Below are 24,152 nucleotides of genomic sequence, written 5' to 3'. Positions count from 1 at the left end.
TTTGGAAATGAACATCGGATTGTGATTTCTCACTTGCGAAAATTGAAAGCAATTAGAACTGTTATTCAAAAAGACGTGATTGGGATAGTATTGAATACTTGGTCATGCGCAGCGGATAAACCAATGTCCTTTTGTAATAATCACTGTGTGTTAGGCTCATAAGGGGACCCTGGGTCTGGATTGGTAATCTCTGCAGCAAGGACCTTCAGTAGTACTGAAACGTAAACAACGTGTAAAGAATCACGTTTTTCTGGTAGATATATTGTGTGGTTTGCGCCTCAGGGTAGTAGTCTCCTGTTCCACAATTCTCTGAGGGTGTTCTTATTTTTGCTGTACTATACTCTGATCTGCTTGCAACATAACCACAGATCTTTCCAAATATGGCCAAATATCTAAAATCCAGGGATGAAGATGTAATAGCACTATTTGCGCCTAGTGGTAGCACATTGAATGCTTTTTGAAATACTAATACTACAACAGAAACTTTAAGGCAGACATTTGCAAAATTAGAAAGATTGTCAAGACGGGAGATTAACAAGTTCTGGGAACTGACGACCTTGCAGCAGTATCTTGAGCAAAATAAAATACCAAGAGATCTACAGATACTTATATTCCCTGTATTTACTAATAAAAAAGATGCAGATAGAGCTAAAAAATGGGAAGAAAATCTAAATCAAGGATCCAAAGTGATGATACATTTACTTATAGAACATGCTACGAGAGAACACAAACGTGCAATTGAGATTATGAATAGCGAGATTGAGGCTATGGACGCTAATCGGTCAACCAAAAATAAAAAATATAAGACAATGAATGAGATACTTAAAATCCATCAAGACGAGGTGAAATTGCGCAAATCTAGAAAGCTCTTTCGAGATAAGGATTATAGACACGATAGGGTTTACTCGTTTCAGAATAAATATGATGATCCAAGTAAATCCCTTTCCAGGAGTAATAGAGTAGAATCTTCCCCAGGTAACTCAGATCCGGAAAGTGGCTTGGAAGCTGGCGCTGTAAATACAGACATGTCTAGGTGCAAGAGTTTTTTAGACCAGCTTAAATCAAAAAGGGCAATTTCAAGGCCACAAACAAAAAAGTAAGATTTCAAACACCCCTAGTCACAGATATGACCACAAACCCATTAGCAAATGCGGAAACAGAGGTGGGAAACATACCAGGGGAGACTGGGAAGATGCCCGACAGAGTGTTACACGATCAGGGACTCACAGACAACAGAAAAAGTCAATCTTGTATTGAACTTGTCAGATAGAATGTTTAAGGGGGAGGAATTGTCACTTTTGAATAAAGGTATTGTCATGATGCCTACCTCCAAGGAGCCAGGTCCGACCCAGCAACCCCAGAGGCAGGCATCATTTCCCCCAGGGAAGTGCCAGCGGGCCCAAGCTGGGGCACTTTGGACACAGTCCTGGCGCCTTAGGCGCCAGGCTCATGTTGGACCCCTGTCCTGGCACCTTAGGCGCCAGGCTCATAAAGCTAGATATGTGTTCAAGTGTTTAAATGTGCACTTACCTGATGCAGACCATGCTGCTACATCCAGGCCCTCTTGAGGCCTGAATGGAACTACTTTACCTGTGGGACTACTTTCCACCTGGGTGTGGTCGGGGAAGGATACATACCTGATCGGTGGAAGGATACATACCTGGAACTTCTTCCAAAGCTATTTAAACCACGCCCAATCAGCAACTCACGCTTCGCGTTGTTCTGCTCCTCGCAGCTGGACGCTCACCGTGTCAGCTCCTGCATCTGGACTTCAGCCACGCCTGTCAACATCCTGGGTCACCTGCTAAGAGAGAATTGGAGAGAAAGAAGACCTTACCTGCTAAAGCTGCATCACGGAGACTTCACATCGACGATCCTGAAAGGGAAGACATCATTTTTAAAAGCATTTTGCTTCGATCGCTGCAGCGCTGCATTTCACTCACCTTTCCTGGGCACCTCCATCTTCAGCAGCGATCATCAGGATCCGCAGCCACTTCCCAGAGCCTAGAGAGAAAAAGACAAGAACACAAGGTGAGAGAAGGAAGGGAATAGGAAAAGCTCAGTTTCCTTCCAAGACTTACCTGTTGGGTCATTCCCATTTCATTTCGGGTCCTGCCGCTTCCTGGCATTCCGGACCCCGGCCCCTATGGGGAAAAAAGACAAAGACATTGAATGAGCGAATGCAAAGACATTACCCGCACGCTCATCCAGAACTTATCTGTCATTTACTGGAACTGCACGTTTCACTTCGGGTCGGCGCCATATCTCCGGCATTCCGAACCCCGGCCCCTAAGGGGAAAAAGACATAAGCTGCAATAAGACAATGAACATTATTATTAAGCTTGAACTTTTGAACTTGCTACAGAACTCTTACAGCGCCTTACCTGAATAGTCAAGCTTATTTGAACTCCCATCAAACCTCAATCCAGTGAAGTAACTGGGTTTCAACGCGCCCCTGCATCAGAAGCAGGATGGAGAACTCATCCTTCCAGACCCTAAGGTGAGACTTCACGGGCAATCGTGGAAGGGTATCCTGGAGGGTTGGAAGGGAGTGGGAGGCTTGAGCATTATTCCGTCAGTAGGTAATACTCCCTTTTCACGCACAGGGGAATATTCCTGCGAGTCAGAGAAGCCAGCGTAGAGGGGCCCTACCTGTCCATCCTCAGAGTCCTGCGCTTCACCATTGAAGAAGCATCAGCACTCGAAGCCAGACCTGCGCCTCTATGGGAATCAGGTGAGCGTGACAGGTATGTCTTTTGCACCCTCTGTTGATAGTAATTGGATTAACACGCAAATAGATCTGTTCAAATTCATAAGAAAACTGAAGCAAAATACTATTCTTCCATCATCAACCCAAGCATTTTGTGCCGAAGGTGAGACAATTACCAGACTGTGATTTGACAGTCGGAGATCTTTTTATATGACAAACTTTGACTAGCCTTCTAGAAAATAATGAAGAGGTCAATGAGTTTTGAATTCTCCAAGTCCTAGAACTGAAGAATAAATCAAACTTTTTCCCCAATTTTTGGACTGAGAATGTGATAGATTTAGTTCCTAGATCAGTGGTCCAAGAAATACATAAGAATATAGACAGAAGAGAGAGAAATGGGCTTAAACATAATTTAGCATGAAAGAAAGAATATTGTTAAAATCCCTTAAGTCATATTCTAATATAGTGATTAAACCAGCTGATAAAGGTGGTAATGTGGTGGTTATGAATCGAGAGGACTATATTTTAATGGGAGAAACCCATTTGAATATAATCGGACGTTATGAGAAAATAGCTTGTGACAAAGTTAAAGGAATAGGCAAGGAAGCCACAAATCTCATTGAGAAATGGATGAGAACTGGTTTACTGACAGATGATCAGAAACAATTATGGATAGTAAGAATCCCCAAAATACCAACCATATATTTCTTACCAAAGATGCATAAAGAGTATATACAAATCCCAAACTTCAAGCATATTTGAGAGATACAATGCATCTATTACAAATTGTAGAACATTTTGAATGGAACAGTGAGTTTTGCTTGGCAACATTAGATGTTAAAGCATTGTATACATCCGACAAGTACGTCTTCAGAACCATTGACTATACCTTTGCAATGAAATCCGCCTCCTGTCACATATTCTGATGATCAAAGATATGTTGGTGTTCACTTTAAGAAACAACATCTTCCTATTCAATGGATCCATGTATAGACAATTGAAGTGAGTGGCGATGGGGGCAAACTATGCCTCATCCTCCTTGGCAAGTCTATTTATGGGCTCATTCAAAGATGGATTCATTTACTCTGACAACATTTTCCGACCTAGAATAAAAATGTGGAAAAGTTTGATTACTTTTTTTTTTAATAACTTTATTTTCATATTCAACAACAAAGAAAATATTACACATGGATAAACAGCAAATAGGTCATTAATACGCTGTCAAATACGTCTCTTTTAGAAAGAAACAATCACATATCCATTAAAGCCTATTAACCCGAACACAAATTAATATAGTGCTTAAATCAATCACAAATAACGACCCCACATTCACAACCATAAAAACCACACAGAACAAAACACAAACACCCACCCCCACAATAAAATTCTTAGACTAGATACAACCTCTATAGACCCCATAAAACCAAACAACATTCACCCATAAAGATCCTTAAAATTCCCCTATTGTTAATCATAAGATGTTTCTTTGTGCAATTTACAGGGCATTGTCTTTTCATAGGCAGAAAGAAATTGCACATCAAAAATCCAGTCCACTACTAAAGGCTTCTTCCTCGTCTTCCAGACTTTCAATATCTGTTTAGTAGCCACCAACAAGACCTTGGTGAACCAACTCGATGTTACCCAATCAATTTTATAACCAGGGCTCAATAATTGCAGAATAACTGTAGATGAGTTCCTCAGATAAGTAATGTCCCAGACCCGATCAACCCTATCAACCACATCACACCAAAAGTTCCTGTCAGAAACACAATATTGGAGGAAGGTGTGTCGACACTCTCCCCCGAACCACAGAAGCCGAATGAAGTCGACCCTCCACCTGTGGTTGGCACAGATACCTGATATACAAAACACAGGATACCACGTGGAAGCCAATGGGGGGAAGAGGGTTAGGGAGAGGTTGTGGACGGGGAAGGGAATGTTAGGGAAACCGGATAGAGGGTTAGGAAACGCCTAAGGTGGATAGGACAGGGGAAGTAACAGGAAAAGACCCTACAATGTCTACATTTTAGATAGTATACCATGAAACATAACACACACATAGGTCACCAATAATGCCCCCTTAATACAGGCCACCAAAGTACCTTTGCTAGCATATTTGCACTCCTTAGTAGCCCCTTGATACAGGCACATGTAGTAATACCATGACATAGACTACATATATGCAAGCACAAAATGAAAGAAACTCATGGGAGGTTATTCCCAATATGAAGAACATAACACGTGGCCCATTGGGCAAGCATAAGCAACATTACACATATAGAACATGGGTGACCAATGGTCTGAGTTCAACACCAATATGGAATGGGTTCCAACAAACATCTACACTGAGTAACTTAGTGAACAGCCCTAATACTCGGATGCAGACTGTACTTCATGCCCGATTTCGTGCCACTCCATAGTAGAAGCATCCAGTGATCACTTAGGCACTAATCACAGAGTTCTGCCCATATGCCATGCTACTGAAAGTCTTTCTCTATTTTCCAAGAGAGAACTTTGCAAACATTGCCCCCATGTTAACACAAGAAAACAAACACACTCAGCGAGCACTTATCTGAGCGTCCGGGAGACTCGCAAGCCTTCCCAGACGGAGGATGATGCAGCCTTGATAGAAGCAGGGATGAAGACTCAGCCACCCCACGTTCCCCGTATCAGCGCCGGAAGCTGTATGGCGGTGGCTCGAGTCCTCCCTGCACTTGTAGTGCGCCGCCGCTCGTTCCCTGTGTCGGTTCCCAACTGGACCGCGTGAGTTCTCGGTGCAATGCTGCTTCCGCATAACAAGTGTCCTCTTAGTAAAATGCTGGCGTGCTCGATTCCGCACGAACCTCCGGCATGGCTTCGCCAACAGGAAAAGAATAAGACACACCTGCCGTGCGCCGTTGGCCCTTGATAAGCTGTTACTAATTATAGACAGCTGGCCAACCGCGCGCACGGACTACGAAATGCCAAAGGGGCTGCTGGGAAATGTAGTTTTTTCCTAGCTCATGTACATTTCTTAAGCTCTTTTCAGATTCTGACACCTCTTCCACCAACACCACCCCAAATTCCTGACAGTTCCTAACTCTCTCGCAGCTCCATAACATGTGGATTAAAGTACCCTTTTCCTTCCCACAACAACTATCGCCATCAATCATACCCAAAGTACACATACGAGACGGAGTCCAATAGATTCTACCCAAAATCCTCTGATGAATATAGCGCAGTTGCATATCCACTTTAGCCCTAATTGGGACCTTCCAAACCCTTTCCCATTCAACTGGTGTCAATTCTCTACCCAGTTCCTCTGTCCATGCTAACCTCAATTTATCCCACGAATCAGTCCACTGTACATCTAACTTCATAATTTTCAAAATGTCAAGACACCTTATGCAGTCCACAGACCAATAGGTTGAGAACCTCAGGTTCCTGCAATATCGGCGCTTCCAAAATTCGAACCCTTTCTGATACCAAATCCACCAATATATCATATCTCCTTAACTCTCTATTTTGTAACCCAAATACCTCCACCAACCTCTCAAATGAGACTATTCCAGCCTCCCCCCAAATATCTTCAACCTTCAAAATACCCCTACTAATCCAGCCTCTCCAATTCAAAGGTCTATTATTAATCTGGAGACCTGGGTTGATTCAAAGAGCGGCCCCCTTGTATACAAATAATCCCTGGTCATTTCCCACTATTAGCGATGTCAAAGCCTCCTTCGTCGCCAAAATTGTTTTTAGTGACCTCAATCTCCCAGGCAACTTCCCAAATGAATACAAACATGTAATGTCAAAAGGCAGTATTTTTTGCTTTTCAATCTGCACCCACCAAGGCGCCTGGGGCAAATCACCAACAAAATAGCTAGACACTTTTTTAAAGAGAAAACCATCACAGTAATTATTCAGGATCGGATAACCAAAGCCCCCCTTCCTTAACAATGCGAATCATAATATGACATGGAATTTTGGCTCTTTTCCCTATTCCCCAAAGAAAATCTTGAAATAACCTATCCAGCCGCCGCAACATCTTCCTTGTGAAAAGTAAAGGCAACGATTAGATAATATACAGGACATTCGGCAATAAAATCATTTTGATTGCATTAACTTTAGCCCAAACAGTCAATGTAAATCGCTCCCATTTCCTAATATCTCTACAAAGAGTCTCTATGATCTTATCTACATTATAAATAACCAATTTACCTATATCACGAATAAGGTGTATACCCAAGTATTTGACGCTCACATTCTCCCATTTACAATCCCAACCTGATAGCTGTTCCTGGCAGCGGATGCAAGTCGGTGCTTCGTCCAGGGGAAGAGAGGATCTCGTCGGGGAGGAAGACAGGAGTCTGTTGCAATGCCAGGGAAGAAACCAGCCGCAGAGTTCTCGGGTAAAATGAGCGGTCCTTTTAATCGCGGTCCAGTGGTAAGTGGCTATCCGGTCGCCGGGGTGCTTGGCATGGGCAATTAGACCACAAGACGTCCTGGGATGCGAGGAAACGTAGGTAAACTGGTTGTGCCCACCAGTCAGGGGAAGAAGCCTCTCCAGCCAGGAGATCTTCTCTATTGTCGGGAAGTGGTGAGTCGGTTCCGCAGGGGTCCACCGGTGGTGTCGTCGTGGCAGGTCGGCTCAGCTTCTCCCTCGTCGGATTCTCAGGTTCTGTGGCGACTTCTGAAGTTCCAGTCCCCAAAGCCCTGCTTTTATGCAGCACACCCCCATTCACTCAGCCTAGCTGTCAATCAAACATGCTAAGTGGTGAGTCGGCCGGCTCACCACTTGGGCCAATCACACAAGAGTGCGACTTGAGTTACCAAGGTAACTCAGTCCAGGGTGCCTAAACCCCCTCCCACACCCCCTGTGGTACCCAGACAGAGTGGCACCACTTTTGGAGGCTTCTGTGGAGAAGCCCGCCAAAAGTGAAACAAAGGGCTCGACTTGGGTTGGAGTCACAGAAGAGAACACAAACGCCATTTTAGAATTGAGTTCTGGCAAAAAATACCAACCGGCGAATTAATATTAAATAAATAAGCTGGCGGTATGTTCGAGGCTATGAGAATTAAATAATTAAAGTTGGTAGCCTCGAACAATGGGAAAATCCCATAAGGATATATTTGCGGTCAAATATAAAAAGTAGTATCCACTGCCACCAGCCAAAACTCGATCAGGGGGGACGGAGACGTGCCCCCTCGACTAACAGACCCCGGGGCCCCAACCAGTACGTCCACAATATGATGGTTTGTACCGGTTTCTGTTAATAATTTGGGACTAGTAAAGCCAATGGTGACTTTATATGCCCTGGGAGACCGTAGTGAGTCCCAGGGTATGGAGTCTATGGTGGGGTGTCACTATGACACCCCTGTGTCACTGCATGGAGGGTGCTGTGTAACACACATAGTAAAAACCAATGAGACCCTATGGAGTAAAGGACCCCCATAGCCCATAAAACACATTAACAGTCATAAGAACACCACAAATCATGTCCAAGAGTGGGAGAAAAAGAGTCTCACTCTTGACAGGAGAAAAAAACAAACTCTAGAAATCCAGCAAAGCTGCTGGGGGACTCACTATGTTAGGAAATTCAGCCTAAAGAGAGAATTATCCCTAACATCCTGTCTGAGAACGTTCAATCAAGTCTCCCACATATTTATTAAGTCGAGCGGTCAGTATTCTAGTGAAAATCTTCATATCAACATTAAGCAATGAAATAGGTCTATAATTACAGCATTTAGTTGCATCTTTCCCTGGCTTCGGAATCACTGTAATTATAGCCTCTCTCATTGTCCCACACAACCTCCCTTCCTTTAGCATACAATTATACAAAGCACACAAAATAGGCAACAATACTTCCTCAAATTCTTGATAGAATTCTACAGTCAGACCATCCACTCCCTGTGACTTTCCTTTTGCGAGTTCCCCAATCGCCAATGAAACCTCCACATTATCAATTGGACTGTCCAAGAGTTTCCTGCCTTCCTCCGAAACAACAGGAAGAACAATTTTCTCAAAAAAGTTATCCAACTCCTCCATCTGTGGGACCATATCTTCCCTATACAGGTTTGCATAAAATAAACAAAAGCAATCCCCAATCTCATCCCTTTTTGACCAGGACTTCACCACGATTATTCACAATCTTCTGAATGTATACCCTCTCAGAATAACTCCTCAGTTTATTAGCTAAAATTTTTCCTCCACGATCTCCCCCTTCCCAATATTTTTACTTCACATAATACAAACCTTTTTCTGCCTGCAAATTCAACTCACTTTGTAACTTTTCTTTGATCACCGCCATTCTAGTCCTTATTTTCACATCATTCGTCAATGCATAGCATCTCTGCAATTTCCCAGGTTCCTCTTCTAATTCCTTTAGTTTAGCTTCTTCAACCCTTTGAACCCTAGCAGTCCAATTCATTAGCTCTCTCCTAACAGACGCTTTGAAGGAATCCCACACTATCATACTATCGTCCGACCCACAATTTTCTTGAAAATAAGTGGTAATAAACATTTTCAACGCTACCAAAGCAGCCTTTGATGACTTTCTTTGATTTGGCAAGTTAATGAACAAAGTTCGAATGATTTTGTGACATTTCTGAATGGCAACATGATGGGTATAGAGTTCACCTGTAACTCTAGTCAAGAAAGAATAGAGTTTTTGGACACCACAGTGTATGTTAAGAATAGCCATATTATGTCCATGACTTTTAGAAAACTGACTGAGGTGAACCCGCTATTGTTAGCTACTAGTTGTCACTAGAAACGTGTGCTAGGAGGAATTGCAAAGAAGATTCAAGCAAGAATGTGACATTCTGAATGAAGATTTAGAGAAAGAGGATACAGGAAGAGTGTCTGTTGAAAGCGAGTACTAAGAGTATGAATCTAAAGAGACTTGTTACAACTGAAAGGTAAAGACAGAAAAGATAACTGCAAACAGGTAACGATGGTGACCCAATACTCGGCTAATAGCAACAAACTCTATAACATGCTAAGAAAGCATTGGAAACTACTCATGCGTGATGATGATTTGGTGGGCTATATTGGAACTAAACCATGGACTGTGTATAGTAAAGCACCTACACTGAAATAGCATCTATGCCCATCCTTTTTACATCCACTTACCAAAGAACCTACCTGGTTGCATGACAGTACAACAGGGTTTTATAAATGTGGGCACTGCTCCACGTGCCTATATGCACGGGAGGGTCAGTCATTACAGATTAATATTAAGGAAGAGGTGGAAATTCCGAAATTCATTAACTGCAAAACTAAATATGTGGTGCTGGAACATGTCAGAAGCAGCCTTCGAGTGTAGATTTGGCTTGACACTGTGTCTGCTGCGCGTTCAGACATGTTTCTTGGTGCCTTCCTCTAGTGCATTCTCCTACCGCTGAATTATTGCTGCAGAGCTGCGTGTAGCAAGATCACTGAACACAGCAATATAGCACTATTTACTTGTCTGCTGTTTATCCCCGTACAGCTCCGTATCTGAAAGCGTACCTTAGCCTGAGTTTCTAGGCTAGCTGGCAAAGGGGGGAGCGCGGGTGCTGGAACTTCTAGCTTTCGCCCCTGGAGTGCGTGTGTTGGCAGCACTTTTTACTGGGTGGTGCTGGCTTCTGGGAGGGCACACCCTCTCCTTGGGTTGCCTTGAGTCAAGGCAAAGGTGCTTCCTGTGTTAGGAAGAGGAAATGCTCATCTCCATAGCTGTGTAGTGTGGAGGTGAGTGTGCTTGTGAAGCCAGTGGCAATTGCTTTTGCGATTGTGCTAAAGCACTTGCCGGCACCTAAATTAAGGAGCGGGAGGCTCCTAATCACTGAGAAGGGTCTAGCTGCCCTTAAACAAAATGAGAAGAGTCTTTCCGGACCACGAGGGTACTTCCCCGGTAACTGGGTCACCAACCAACTTGCCCTTACAGGTGGGAAACAAGTGTCTGTCGTTGCGTCCTGCACACTATACATTCTCTTCCCCTCCTCCCCTCTTTTTGCAAGTGCTAACTGGTTTAGTCCGCAGTACTGGGCATCTGGGGTCACCCCACAAACAGACAATGGAGGGTTCAATCATTCCTCTAATAGAACAGGTTACGTCTGCATGCTCAAATCACTGCAGCATACAGGAGGTGGATCTTCATACTTCAATTACTGCTTCTAATAATATTGCCAAGGATGGGAGGGGGACTCATCGGTCCACTCCACAACTGGACTTGGACCCCCTTCAAACAACAACGTTAAATCATTCAATGACACTGGGCGAATCCTTTGAAAATGTATGGGCCAACTTGGAGGGCATTGCAAACAGAACGCACAGATCTCATTCTTTGGGGGCCCTTCCCCTTGCACAGTGCTACCAAGCTCAGTCCAACAACTTCCACCCCCCAACAGTTTGTCTATTTCACCAACAACAGCAAACACCAACCCAAAATCCATCCTAAAACAGCCCCTAGCAGGTAACGTTTTTATGCCCAGAAATTTCAACATGTGGAGGGACTGCCTGCATCAATTTCAGCACTTCACTGGGATCCATGCTCAAGCTATACGACAACATCAAAGATATCATGCTTGCCAACTCAAACAAGCTGGGTTTACTGGACTCCAAGTTGTCCAACTTGTTGAAAAAGCCACAACTTCAAACGCCAGTTTAAACTGCTCTTATCGCAATTTTGGGGACGAAGTTGTATGGGAAATTCCACTAACAACACCACAGCCTCTGCAACCAATCCCTAATGTGGAACCTAGTCCTAATCCGGATACCCCCCATCAGTGTTGGTCGACATCCATCTGAAGGATGCTGCCCTACCTCAAGGGGACTGTAGCCAATAGGGGCCGTCAATTGACTCAGAGCAGCATAATATGGAAGAATCCTCTAATGCTGATAAGAACTCACAACAATGACTACTCATAAACCAACACACGCAAAAATCGAAAAAAGAGGGAACTGCAGAAAAAGAAAACAAAAAATCTTCCAGCTGCAAATCTGAACAAAAAAAGACCACTAAATTCTTGAACACCCTCACGGGCGAAGATGCAGTCAAGGATTTGGCGGTGGAAGAAGTCACACGGCCCGTTGTGGCCCAGGATCTGTTGGAAGGGGATATTGGAGAACAACAGAGCCCGAAAAGACAAAAGAACACCAAACAAACCAAGAGGACCATGACCACTCTTTTGGCCAATTCAATTCACCCTATTCCACCTCAACCAACTAACACCATTGAACAGGTTTCAAGCGCTTTGACCAACCAGCATGTTGGCACAGAGGCCACTAGCTTAGCAATCCGTGAGACAAATTCCAAACAAGTTGATATTGATATCATCGGTCAAATCGACCACCACAATGTCCAAGCTTTCGAGGGGGTTATCATGGGGTGGGATTTCATCTTGCATCCAAATGAGAACCACCCCATGAACAGAACGCAGGAAATACCAGCATTACGAGCTCTGCGCTCTGATGACGACATGCGTGTAATCTTCCCGAAATTGTGCTCCAACAGATCGGTTAGCCACTTTAAATCCAATCCAAGTGCACCCATTGTCTGGGACGAACGCGAACGGCAGATGATGGTGGGCTATCACATTTTTGACCTTCATGATCAACGGCTCTCTCGGATTATCTGGCTCCCAAATCTCCAACCCGTCCCCCCCCCCCACGTCTACACATCTAATTTCACATACTTCCAAATCCCTGTCTGGACAAACGACAGCCCTGGATGATTGATCTTGGCTGGAGGCTGCAGTCCAGATGTTCTCAAAGATTAAATAAGCCAAAAATCTGCTGTAGAATGGGGACTACCAATTTCTACCTTGGAATGTCTGTGGTTTTCATAATAGGGGGTTCACACCTGGGTTGCAACATCTAAGATTCTTTTCCTACAGGAAACAATGGCCACTGGTCCTTTTACCCTGCAGGGGTTCCATACGTATTGCAAAAATGCATCTAGGGGCCTTAAGGTCCGCCCTTCCGGGGAACCTGCTATAGCCCATAGATCTGGGCATAAAGTGTACTCGCCATGAGATACCCACTGTTTTGGAGGGAATTCTAGCGGTGAACTTAACAACAACATGGAAGACCAGCTCCTAGTTAATGTTTACTGGAACCCTGCTAAATATATCCTTAGGCAGTTTTTGAGGGGGCTTGATGATCTTTTTGAGAAGTGGTTCATCATGCATGAACTGATGATGAAATGTCGTACAATTTCTATGATTTTACTTTTTTCTACTTGACTTTGTTTTGCACTGTAAATGGGAAAAGCTTACTTTTGTAAACTAAACACATTATAATAAAAGAAATATGTGGTGTATGCTATTATTTGTGTGTGTGGATTGATTTATATAGGCAGTACCATCAGGGAACTGAGATTCAGAACAAGAGAACATGTAAATACTTTTCAAAGAGAAGATGTTAGGCTACCACTAGCCACACATTGGAAAATAAATCATCAAATGAATAATACATCTGGGATCCATTTCATGGGTCTCAAAACGATTTTCAAACACCGAAGAGGAGGTGACAAGCAGCTAGAACTGTGTAAACTTGAAGCCAAATTGATATGTAAACATAGTACGGTTTTGACTGGTCTGAACTCAGATCATGAAATTGTAGTCTTTTTTTTTTTATAAGCGTGTGAAAAGGGTCTTCATAATGGTGTAGTAAAGGTCTCCCGTTCAGGCACACCACACTAATTAACTTCGATGAGCCTTGTTTCACCCATCCATGTGCATTTCAAGCCGGTCTAAGAGAGATAATGGTAAAGGCTACTTAGGCGAGTATAGGACGTAATCCGACATGGGGAAAAGAGAATTATAAATAGTAGCTTAATTTTGGTTAAGTAGTGTGGTATTGTGTAACCCCGCATAAGGCTAGGATTGGAGTAAATTTAAGACGGGAAGCCTATTCACAGTAAGGTGTGAAAGGGTTTCATAACATTGTACTTTTACAACTATTGAATCAGCTATACAAAGGGAACAATAGAAACTTGCACTAAAATGTTTGATTGATTAGAGAACCAACCTTATTGCCCTTAAGTGAATGGGGCATGCCTAGAGGACATAGCCAATTTTAGTGAGAATGATGTGAGAATTCTGAAGTTTTAATGTCAGTATTAATGAGGGTGCTAGCATGGTCCATACGTACAAAATGTATACCATATTCTGAATTGGGGAGCACTCCCTGCTAAAGTAAGTAGATGTAGCCCAATGTATATAGGGTGCCAACTTGGGTCACAATTGGTCCACAGATCCATTTTTTACAAAATGTACGCAGATTTTTTAATCAGGAAGCACTCCCGGCACCACTGAATATAAATAGCCCAATGTCTAGCCCAACGAGTATGTTGGAAAAAGCAATGATTAAGATTCTGATTAAGCCAAAATGTCATGAGAACCAGTTACTTGTCAAGTTGGTTTTAAGAGATATCCAATTTAATACAGCATGTAATGACGGGCTACTGATACCAGGGAGTTTAGTATTATCTAATATGAGGGACACGCAGGAGAGTAGTGTCTCTTGTCAGAGCCTGACAGAGCATGTGCAGGGAGTTGGTGTTTTCCCTGGCATATGAGTTGCTAACCTCGTGGAGGGAGACTTGTGTGGTATCCCCACGCCTGCGCAGCATGGAGGTGCTTCTACACAGCACCCTGCGCGCGCAATCCAAGTTGTGGTCTGCTCCGTATCGGTTGGGTGGAGCAGACCACTACGGCCAGATTGCAAGCGCTATCGGGAGCTATCGGGAGCGCTGCAGAGGTATGAGGCCTGATATGTTGGTGAGATTGGGGCTGCCTTGATTATTGAAGTAAGGAGTAAATATGGGTGAATTAGAGTGACTTCCTCCTCATAATGTTGTGAAAGACCAAGTTATTTGGCCAAGTTATTTGGAAGTTAAATACTTCAAATAGACTTATAGGAACATCTATGTTGGTTATTTTAGCAAACAGTGCATCCATTTAAGGAACAAGAGTGAAACTACATATAGAAGTTCATGAACCATAAGGTTAGGAAGGTAAGAGGATGCTATACACAGAAATTCGCTAAGTAGAGACTGTTGTTTGGTTTGTCATAGATTCTGAGATATAAAACATTGTTTATATTTTCAAAGATGTTGGACACTTGTCTCCAACTATAGTGTACCAACAATACAGAATAATGGTAAGGGATTATTTTCCGAATGTTAGAACGTTGGGATAATTAATGTGTAGTTCCATAACTGATGTACAGTATTCACATGGTGAGATGTTGAAGGGAATTACTTATGATTGCATGGAAGACACATGGATGTGGTAGATAAGAACTCACACAAAAAGGTTGCTCGATCTAGGCCTTAAGGAAATTAACAACCCTGTTACTAATTTGGCATGCACCTATTGAGAAGGTGTCACGCAGGACACAGTGCTATATCGTCCAATGAAGGAAAAGGGATGGAATATCCACTTTATACATAAAAAGTCACTGAGGGAATAAATCTAGAAATCCGACCTCATTTATTATGTTTGTTTTTTTCTTTCTTTCTATTTCAACGTCTGATGATTTTGCGTTAACCCTCTGATGTGGAATCTACCCTGATTCACATGTCATTCGGTATTTATAAATCATCTAAAAATAAAATCAAAATTTGTAATTTTTATTTTTGTTTTTTTACATATGTATTGGCAGTGTGGAATGTTACGTGCAGAATATTATATTTAAATGTAATGCTAAAGGAATGATAAACTGACCCTGAGGAAGACCTATGTTCTGAAAGGTCGAAACACGTGTTGGCAGGAATTTATCAATCACTGAGAGAAATTAAATAAGGATTTGTAAATGAACATTGGACTGTGATTTCTCACTTGCGAGATTTGGAGGCAATTAGAACTGTTATTCAAAAAGACGTGATTGGGATAGAATTCAAAACTTGATATTGATTATTTTATTTCTATCGCGCTCATACACAAGTGTTTCAGAGCGCGACAAGGCAAGGGAAGGGGAACAGAGGAGAAACAAAAACAACTATCTTACTAGGCCCCGTGACATTAAGAACACGCAAGTGCATGGTAGAGGGGGAGAGGGAGAAGTGCATGGAAGGGAGAACAAAAGGAGAGTCCGGAGCAAGGAGGAAAAAAAACATAAATAATAATAAATAAATTAATAAATAAAAAAGGCAACAAACAGAGGGAGTGCAGCCAGCAAGTGGCAGTGCTGGTTTTAAGGCAGCAGGCTGGGTAGGTCTGATAAGTGCAGGAAGAACAGAAAAAGGGGTGGGGGCTGTATGGGTACAGATACAGACCCCAGTGCAAGGGGTGGCCCGGAGGCAGTGCCTGCGGGTGGCAAGAGGAGCATGTACCTGGGCCCGGAGGAAAGAGGGTGGCCAGATGCATGGTGCTGAGGGAGAGTAGAATCCGCAGGGGAGAGGGGGGGCAAAGGCAGAAGCAAAGAGGAAGGTCTTGAGGTGCTTCCGGAACCGGAGTTGGCTCTCCTCAAGTTTTAGAGTGGCAGGGAGGCTGTTCAAGAGGGGGAGGCCCTAGCCGAAGACAGAGATCTACGCCCAACTTGGTGATGCGCAGCGGATAAACCAATGTCCTTTTGTAATAATCTGGAATTTAGTCTGTAAAGGCATGCCCTAGTCCATTACCACTAAACTCCTTCGGCTCAATGATTACTTTACCTAGTGCATGACTAACATTTGGAACCGGGCGTGAGGGTGGCAAAATTAGATTAAGAACAAATGCAATGTGGAGGGACGTGGACTTTCTTCTGGTCTGAAAGCTTTTCTCGTTCTCTAAAGATTTCAAAGGCACAGTTTCCATACTTGCTAAGAGATGGCCAAAATCTCAAGAGTTGGTTACACAAGACTGTATGCTTAAGTTATTGTTCAGCCCCATTTAATGTTTTACTAATTTGTCAAGTACTTTGGTACATTCAAATTAATCTTGTTTTCTTTTGATTAAACAGGCAGAAATAGACAATTTAAATGAACAGGTTGCAAGATTAAAGGATGCTCTCAAAGTCAGCAAAACTAGAGAACATTCTTTGTCAGAGGAGATCAGCCACCAAAATCAAGAATTAATGGGAAAGCAAAAAGTTCTCAACAAGCTCCAGAAAGAAAAATATGATGTGGATATGGATAATGAAGAGCTGAAAAAGAGGATCAAGAGGCTGACTAGCAGTTTACAGGTATAGAACTTATGGCATATTCTTCAGCAGTACTTTAGAGTCCTAAGAGCTGAGAGGATATTTGTTCTTTGTCATGTCTGTTTATTTTCTGAAGTACCTAAACATAGCTAACATCAGGAATTCAGGAAATGTGTGCAACATTTGTGAGGATATGGCTTGGTTTTATGATCATGGACTGGAGCAGAACTCATTTTGCAAGCTAATCGCTGCTCAGCCTGATTTCCAAGAAGTAATTAATATTGGAAGGTATGAAATTTGGTCTTGTGGCAGATTTGCTGATTTTAAACCAGGTTGATTTGTTTTATCCTAGCTGGTACTTGCCCAAAGCACCTGTAATGTTCTGAATAACTTGCTTTACATCTATGTGCCTCAAAAAGCGAAATATGCGTAATGTAAAGTAAAATTGAACTTTATGCTGCACTGCCCCAATTGTATGGTTTGGTTAAAGTCTTCCCCTACGATCGTGAGGTTGCCCATATGCTTGGCGTATTCTGTGAATGCATCGACGAAGAATGCCGGGGTGTGTGTGGTGGGAGCATACAGGTTTAATTGCGTGATTGGGTGTTGGGATAATTGACCTTGAATAAGGACATAGCAGCCTGCTCTATCGCTAACCGTGTGTTGAATCTGCAGCGGGATCAGTTTATGGATCAGGATTGATACCCTGCAGTTCCCGTGGTCCAGTGAGTGTGCGGCTGCCCCCACCCATCCCTGTGCTAGCTTCTCTGCTTCAATCCTGTTAAGGTGCGTCTATTGTAGGAAGACCATATCGCCCTGCATGTCCCTCATCTGGTTCAGCATGCGTCTACATTTGATGGGATGTCCCAGGCCCTGGATGTTCAGGGTCACACAAGAGATTTCAGCCATTAGGCCGGTGGGGAGTGCCTTCCAAAGGGCCAGTTTGGCCGCGTTCTTGGTCTCTATTAGTTGCCATTGGGGTGGATGCGGAGCGTTTACTCGACTCAAAGGGGTGAACTTATGGGGACGTGTTCCCCGAACAATACATATGAGGTCTTAACCATGACCTCTTATTAAACCTTGAACAAGAACATTGGTTGTGCCAACCCTTTAGCACACACCCAATACTGGGTTGGATTACCCACATATGGAATTGGCTTGTGGGAGCTATTGTCTCACCAACATTACCCATATGTCATAAGAAGCCTGAGGGCAGGGTATGGGGGGCAAGCTCGGTATGTGCCGGGGGCTCAAGGCCTGCCCTTGATTGCTCCAACCTCTGCCCCTCTGGTTGGATGGAGGGGTAAGGTGGGGTCAGGCTACTTAGTTCTCAGTTCATGGGGTCTTGTTTTGAGCTCATCATGTGTTGTTAGTGCGGTTCCTACGGTCTGGATTCTGACCTTTCTGTCCCCTGCCTGCCCTCTGCCAGCGCCCTTTGGATTCTTGGCGGTCTGCTTGGTGGCGGCATGGCACGAGACATTTTGACTTCCTCCGGCGCTGTTGGGTTGAACTTCGCCGTCACTATTTTGTGTTTGTTGGAGAAATCGCCATGCCGCCTCTAGGTCTGTGAACGAGTGCCATTGCCTATCCAGATGTACGCACCATGGGGCAGGGAATCTTAGATAGTGTCTGTGATCCGTAGCTTGGAGTGGCTCAAAAATGTGGTTAAAGCTCTTCCTTCGTCTGGATACCTCGATTGAGTAGTCGTTAAATATCTTAATGTTTGAGCCAAGTTTGCGTAGTGGGGGTGCCGATCTATAGGCCTTTAGTATGCAAACTTTATGTTGGAAGTCAAGAGTCTCATGGTGATGATTCAGGGGCGCTCGTTAGGCGCTGGCTTTGCGATTGGCGCCCCGTGGACCCTTTCGATGGTGAGATCCTTGGCATTGGAGATGTTGAGGTCGTTTAGTAGGAGATCATATATGTAGCCTTCCCAATCTGTGCCTTCAGCGTTTTCTGGAAGTCCGACCACCCTTGGGTTGTTCCTGCGGAGTGATTTTCCTGGTCTTGGCGTGCGAGATGCTGTTTGTGCGCGTCTAATTTTGGGAGGTTCCTGGGGGGCCCACGAGCCCACACCACCGCATGGTCAGCAAACCTAATCCTATATTCTGGCCGCCTCTGGCCTGGCGACCGGCTTGCGCGTGAAATGCCCGAAAGCTGTGGGGTGGGACGTGACACTCCCTCACACAGCTGCCAGTGGAGACTGCTGTGGGAGTGCTACATATGTGAAACCGCTGACTCCTGTGACAACGAGACTTGTTAAATTGATAAAATTGGGTGTTTTGCTCAAATCTGGTTCTTTGGCTCATGGGTCTAGGCCAGAGGTGTCTGTCACACGTTAGAGACTGCCAAAAAGAATTAACACGCATTCCCAACTATTATCATTTTCTTTTCAACTTTAAATTATCCATTTGCGTTAATTGTAAACAGTTGCAAATCGATAGAAACTCTTAACTTCACACACCACTAAGAACTCCCTGTTTACCTGCCTATATTAGCAAGACTGTGCAAGCGACTGGTTTAACAACTTTGGAAACTGCCGGTGTGCATTCTGTTTTCACTTTGCCAAACTGTGTGATCCTGTGCAAGTCACATCTCCCCATGCATAGGTTCAGTCTACTAGCGCCTGGAAGCAGTTCCGTGCATGGTGTGTGTGCTACTCAAATCACTCCATTTGTTTATTGCTTGCAGCAATGGAACATCTGCCAGTGGGAGGTGTCAGTCTAAGGCAGGTCTCACTCTCAGCAGAGAGGCCAAGTGCTAATCCTTTTAAACTGTGAATGTATGCACACCCAGGCAGATATAAATGTTTCTGCCTTTCTGTAAACACCTCGTTCACAGTCAGAGTTGAAAAACGCCACAACTAATACAAATTAAAGGCCCTAGCAACAACCGAACACGATCGACATGAACTCTTTCAACAAATTATGATGACGTCCGTTTGGTTGGCAAACATTAACCGAGTCTTACATTTGTAGACACTAAACAAACAACTAGTACAATGCTGCCGGGACACTAGATACGCACCTGCATTACTGACAAGCGCACAGACCCCGCAATCACGTATTATTAACTACAAGTACGGACTGGTCGCCGAATATTAACCGAGTCTTACAGTCTGCCAGTGAGGGAAGCTTGGGGCTTGGGGGCTGGAGGGTAGCTGGTGACGGTAGGAGGGGGTTGGAGCCGCTGGTATATTCCTAGCTGCTGTAAATCACTGCAGAGTGTGGGAAGCTTTGGGTCCCCTCAGAATCACTGGGACGAGTGAGCGCAGCTATGAGACGCTCTGGCACTACTGAGGGAGGTGAGGGAGGGGGCACTAGTGTGAGTATTTGTGGGTCACTTCTGTGTTAGTGTTAAGACATTGGCAATGCCAACAGTTTGGGCTTTTGTGTAGGCATGGCCAAGGCACTTGCCTGGCGCGGTCGTAGTGGTATTAACTGCCCATTGATGGTAGAAGGTACAAAATGGTGCGAGCGAGTACCTGGGCATATAATAGCAGTGCCTGAGAAATGGCACTTGTGCACAGGTCAGGGCTGTTGGCTTTGTCAGTGTTTGTTTTTTACAGGACTTCAGAGCAGGTCACACAGAATGCCTATGGGTCGAGTGGCTCTGGGATGACCTGGTTAAGACATTTTTATTGCACCAGTAGCGGTTTGCAACTCCAATTGAGCTATTGGCTCTCAGAGGACGTCTTTGAGGAACGCGCAGGCGGGGGCACTTTGGGTGCAAGGTTTGTTGATGGGGCCTGGTTGGGGTGAGCTCAGGGAGTTACCATGAGCAGGGGTGTTGCTGGAGGGTTTGGGGGGGGCTGGGTAGGCTGTAGCCCCGGGTCTTCTTTTCGTTATGGTCCCGGATGGAGGCTCAGGGAGCTGTGGGCCCTGTCACAGAACTGTATGCAGAGTTATGTTATTTTATGAGTTGTGTTGTAATGTAACAGACACATGAATCCTCCATAAGTAGCATTTTCTGTAAAGTCGTGAATTGACGCGATTCACGGATGATGGTTTGAGGGCCACTTTTTTTGGGGCGCGGGGTGGGCCACTCTTTTGGGGCGAGGGGTGGGCCACTTCTTTTTTTGGTGTCAGGGCCTATTTCTTGTCTCAGTCTGACCCTGCTTGGGCCCTCTTCCTTTGCCTTCCTGCAAGGCAAACAACCATGGTGTCATCTTCGACTCCGCTCTCTTTCTCTCCTCACATCTTGGGCGTCGCCAAGAAGTCCCACTACCAGCGGGTCCTGCAAAAAGGGACTCTTCCCTTTTTCACTTTCCCCCAGAAGCTCACTGTCTCCAGAGCCCTGTTTTTCTCTAGGCTGGACTACTGCAACAACCTCTTTCCGATCTGCCTTCCTCTACTCTCCGCCCTCTGCAACTAATCCAGAACAGGACTGCGAGACTTGTCTTTGGTCTCAAGCCCAGGGATCGTATCTCTCCAGCCATGAAATCTCTCCACTGGCTCCCCGTTCCTGCAAAGATCAAGTTCAAGACCCTTTGCGTTGTCCACAAGGCTTTCTGGGGTTGGGCCCCACACGGTGTTTAGTCAAATGGTCGACAGACAAATGGTCGACACAATTTGGTCGACAGGACAAATGATTGAATTTTTTTTAATTTATATATATATTTTTTAGGTTTTCGTTTAGGGAAAAAAAGGGTTTTTTAGCAAAAAAAATGGGGTTGGGGGGACCCCCCCAAAAAAAAAATCGACCATTTAACCTGTCCACCTTTTGGTGTCGACCAATTGTCCTGTCAACCATTTTTAGATTCGACCAAATGACCTAGAACCGCCCCACACTACATCCAACGCTCTCTTCCAAAATACCTTCCTTCACAAGCCCTTCCCCCAGCTACCTCCAACTCTCTAAGGGTTAGACGCTTCTCCAGGCAGAGAGTGGGGGGGTAGATCTCTCATCTGCAGGTGCCTCCCTCTGGAATGTCCTCACTGCCCCTCTCAAACTCGAGCGGATCACCTGTAGTTCCGGAAGCAGCTCAAAACGTTCCTCTTCTCTGCTTTCTCTCTCTCCCTCCCCTGCTGATCTACCTGACTGCTGTACCGACTGGTTGCTTGGCTACCCTCAGTGTCTCACTGAGTCCAGGCTCTTTCTTGATCAGTCATCCTTGCACTGCCTCCGGGCCTACCACGCACTTAGGGGCTGTAAATGTAACCCTACAGTCCCTTGTTCTCCTTGCACTACCCAGGGCTGCGCTGCATTTACTCAGAGCATTACTGCCCTGTTTTCCCCACTCCTCTTCCTTGCACTTCCACCCCTCCCTTTCCCCTTGCATTTCTCGTTCTCGCATTTGCACGATCTGAATAACACAAGGCTGAGTAAGATTTGTTTGTCTTGTGCTCCCTCCCTTGTCTTGTCGCACCTGGAAACACCAGTACGGGCGTGTTATAAATGACTTATATCATTTTTTGTCACAGATGCCCAGAAAAATATACAATGCCGCAGTAAGAAATGGCTAAACTGGCAGTACCCAAATGCCAGTCTAGCCCGGTAATGACACTTAGCAGGACTGCTTTATCAGAAATGCGCAGTAAAAAATAAAGTCATACTAAACTGAGGAATAACTAGACTGACCTCACCAAAATGACTCCAGCCACTAATACTAATTCCTCAGCCGCCCGTAAGCAGAGCTCTGGACCTCCTTGGGTCAAGGACCGAGCTTTGCTCTACTTGACGCACACCAGAGCAAGCCAGGTAAGCCTGCTGGCTTACATCCAGCTCCCTGATACTGCACCGCACCCTGATGTCTAAGTAGCGACTTCTGTGTATGACCATCACCCTTCCCGTGTGTTTATTCATCAAGCGCATCTGAATCAGTGCTTATCTACTGCTACGTGATATTCTCATCTGCAACAACGAGGCTATTAACCTCTAAGATGGCTGCCGCCTTATCGTCACCCTAACGTTGCCTACAGCTTCCTGGTAGGAAGGCTCCAGGCTATAGGCCTGCTAGGGCCACCGGCAGGCGTTAGCCGGCATCACTAAGGCAACACAAAGGCTTCTGACTGACCGTGCCGTGCTGCGGGCCGCGCCAGCTACTTTTGCTACTCTCTCCACCGCCCGTATCGCCGGACCCATCTACCAATCCTGGTGAGCCTGTGCACACCAATTAACATTTGGAAGCCCCTTGCACCCAGTACTTTGCCTACCGCTTACCCCGCTACCTCCACCAACGTGACCACAACTCGCTGCATGGGGCGTTATCGCAGCATTATTATGCTGCATGAGACCATTTCTACATGACCTTTCATGCCATGCTATATTTTATTGCCAAGCACTGCAGTTCCCAAATCCATGGCGCTGCATTTATCATAGCAAGCCTACAACCACCACACGCGCTGCCCTACCTCTTGTACCCTTTGTCATAGTTGTGCCTCATCTCTGCCCGAAACGTGTTGAAACTGTGTACCACATCCTCTGCATGCCATTGTTATGTTCTAGTACTGTTTCCAAACCGCATTCTATAACTGAAATGTTGCATTTTGATCGCCACGTCTCTCTTAACTGTAAATGTTTATGCGATTGTGCAAAAAGCGCCCACTCTCATCCATGCTAAACTTACATGATTGATTGCCACCCACTGTGCCCAGCACTGACTCAAAGATATACTGGTTAAACTGCTGCGATGCATCTTTGATCGCAGTTAACTGAGGCCCCAGCCCCGACTCGAAATTGCTTTGCCTTCACCTAATTGAAACGGCATGCCCTTTTTGTACATTGCTTTGTACATTTTCTACTGCCCGTTCATACATCACCTACGTCGCAACAGCTGTGCAAATGCCTATCTGCCACTGTTCTCTCAGCACTAGAACACGGCCTTAGCCACTGCCAGAGACACCACACAGCACAACTGCAATCTCTTGCTCTACACTGCCACCCTTAAACTTGTTCACGCCTCCCTGCAAGCCACAGTACGGTTCTACCTAGCACCTTTTGACCCTGCTGCCCGCTGCTCTCTCCCAAGCACACCATGCTGCCTAAAGTCAAATCAAGCACCTCAGCCTCATCGCTACCACTGTGCTTGCACTCAGCCTCAACCTCACCACATTCTGTCCCAATACCAACACTATTAAACACATTTGTGCAACCTCAATCACCTCACATGCTCACCTCAGCTCTCTCTCACCACACCACCCTGTCCACCTCTACTTACACACAGCATCCTCACCACTCGCGCGCACGCATGCCTCACCTGATGCCCATTCTAACCAATAGACTCAGCGGGCTTAGAACCCGGACACTACCCCTTATTTTTAAGTGTCTTCCCATACCTACCGCACTTCGATTGGGCTCCCACCCGATACCCATCACACACCAAACTCACTACTACTTGCATGCCTACACCCTCTC

The 24,152-nt window shown here is 44.9% G+C and overlaps 1 protein-coding gene across 4 annotated transcripts in view; it reads left to right on the top strand.

The window, feature by feature from the left end:
* The window catches only part of CEP290 (centrosomal protein 290), a 3,224,991-nt gene that overhangs the window by 2,133,988 nt on the left and 1,066,851 nt on the right, over positions 1 to 24,152 (top strand). For all 4 annotated transcript variants that reach the window (XM_069629332.1, XM_069629331.1, XM_069629333.1 and 1 more), the window contains one exon: positions 16,617 to 16,838. In XM_069629332.1, coding sequence (XP_069485433.1) covers positions 16,617 to 16,838 — 222 coding nt within the window. The remainder of the gene's footprint in view (positions 1 to 16,616; positions 16,839 to 24,152) is intronic.

This window comes from Ambystoma mexicanum, chromosome 12 (assembly GCF_040938575.1).
Source record: "Ambystoma mexicanum isolate Mex_15411 chromosome 12, UKY_AmexF1_1, whole genome shotgun sequence".
Lineage (NCBI taxonomy): Eukaryota > Metazoa > Chordata > Amphibia > Caudata > Ambystomatidae > Ambystoma > Ambystoma mexicanum.
Note: the sequence above shows the minus strand (reverse complement) of the source record. Positions and strands in the feature narration are given on the sequence as shown.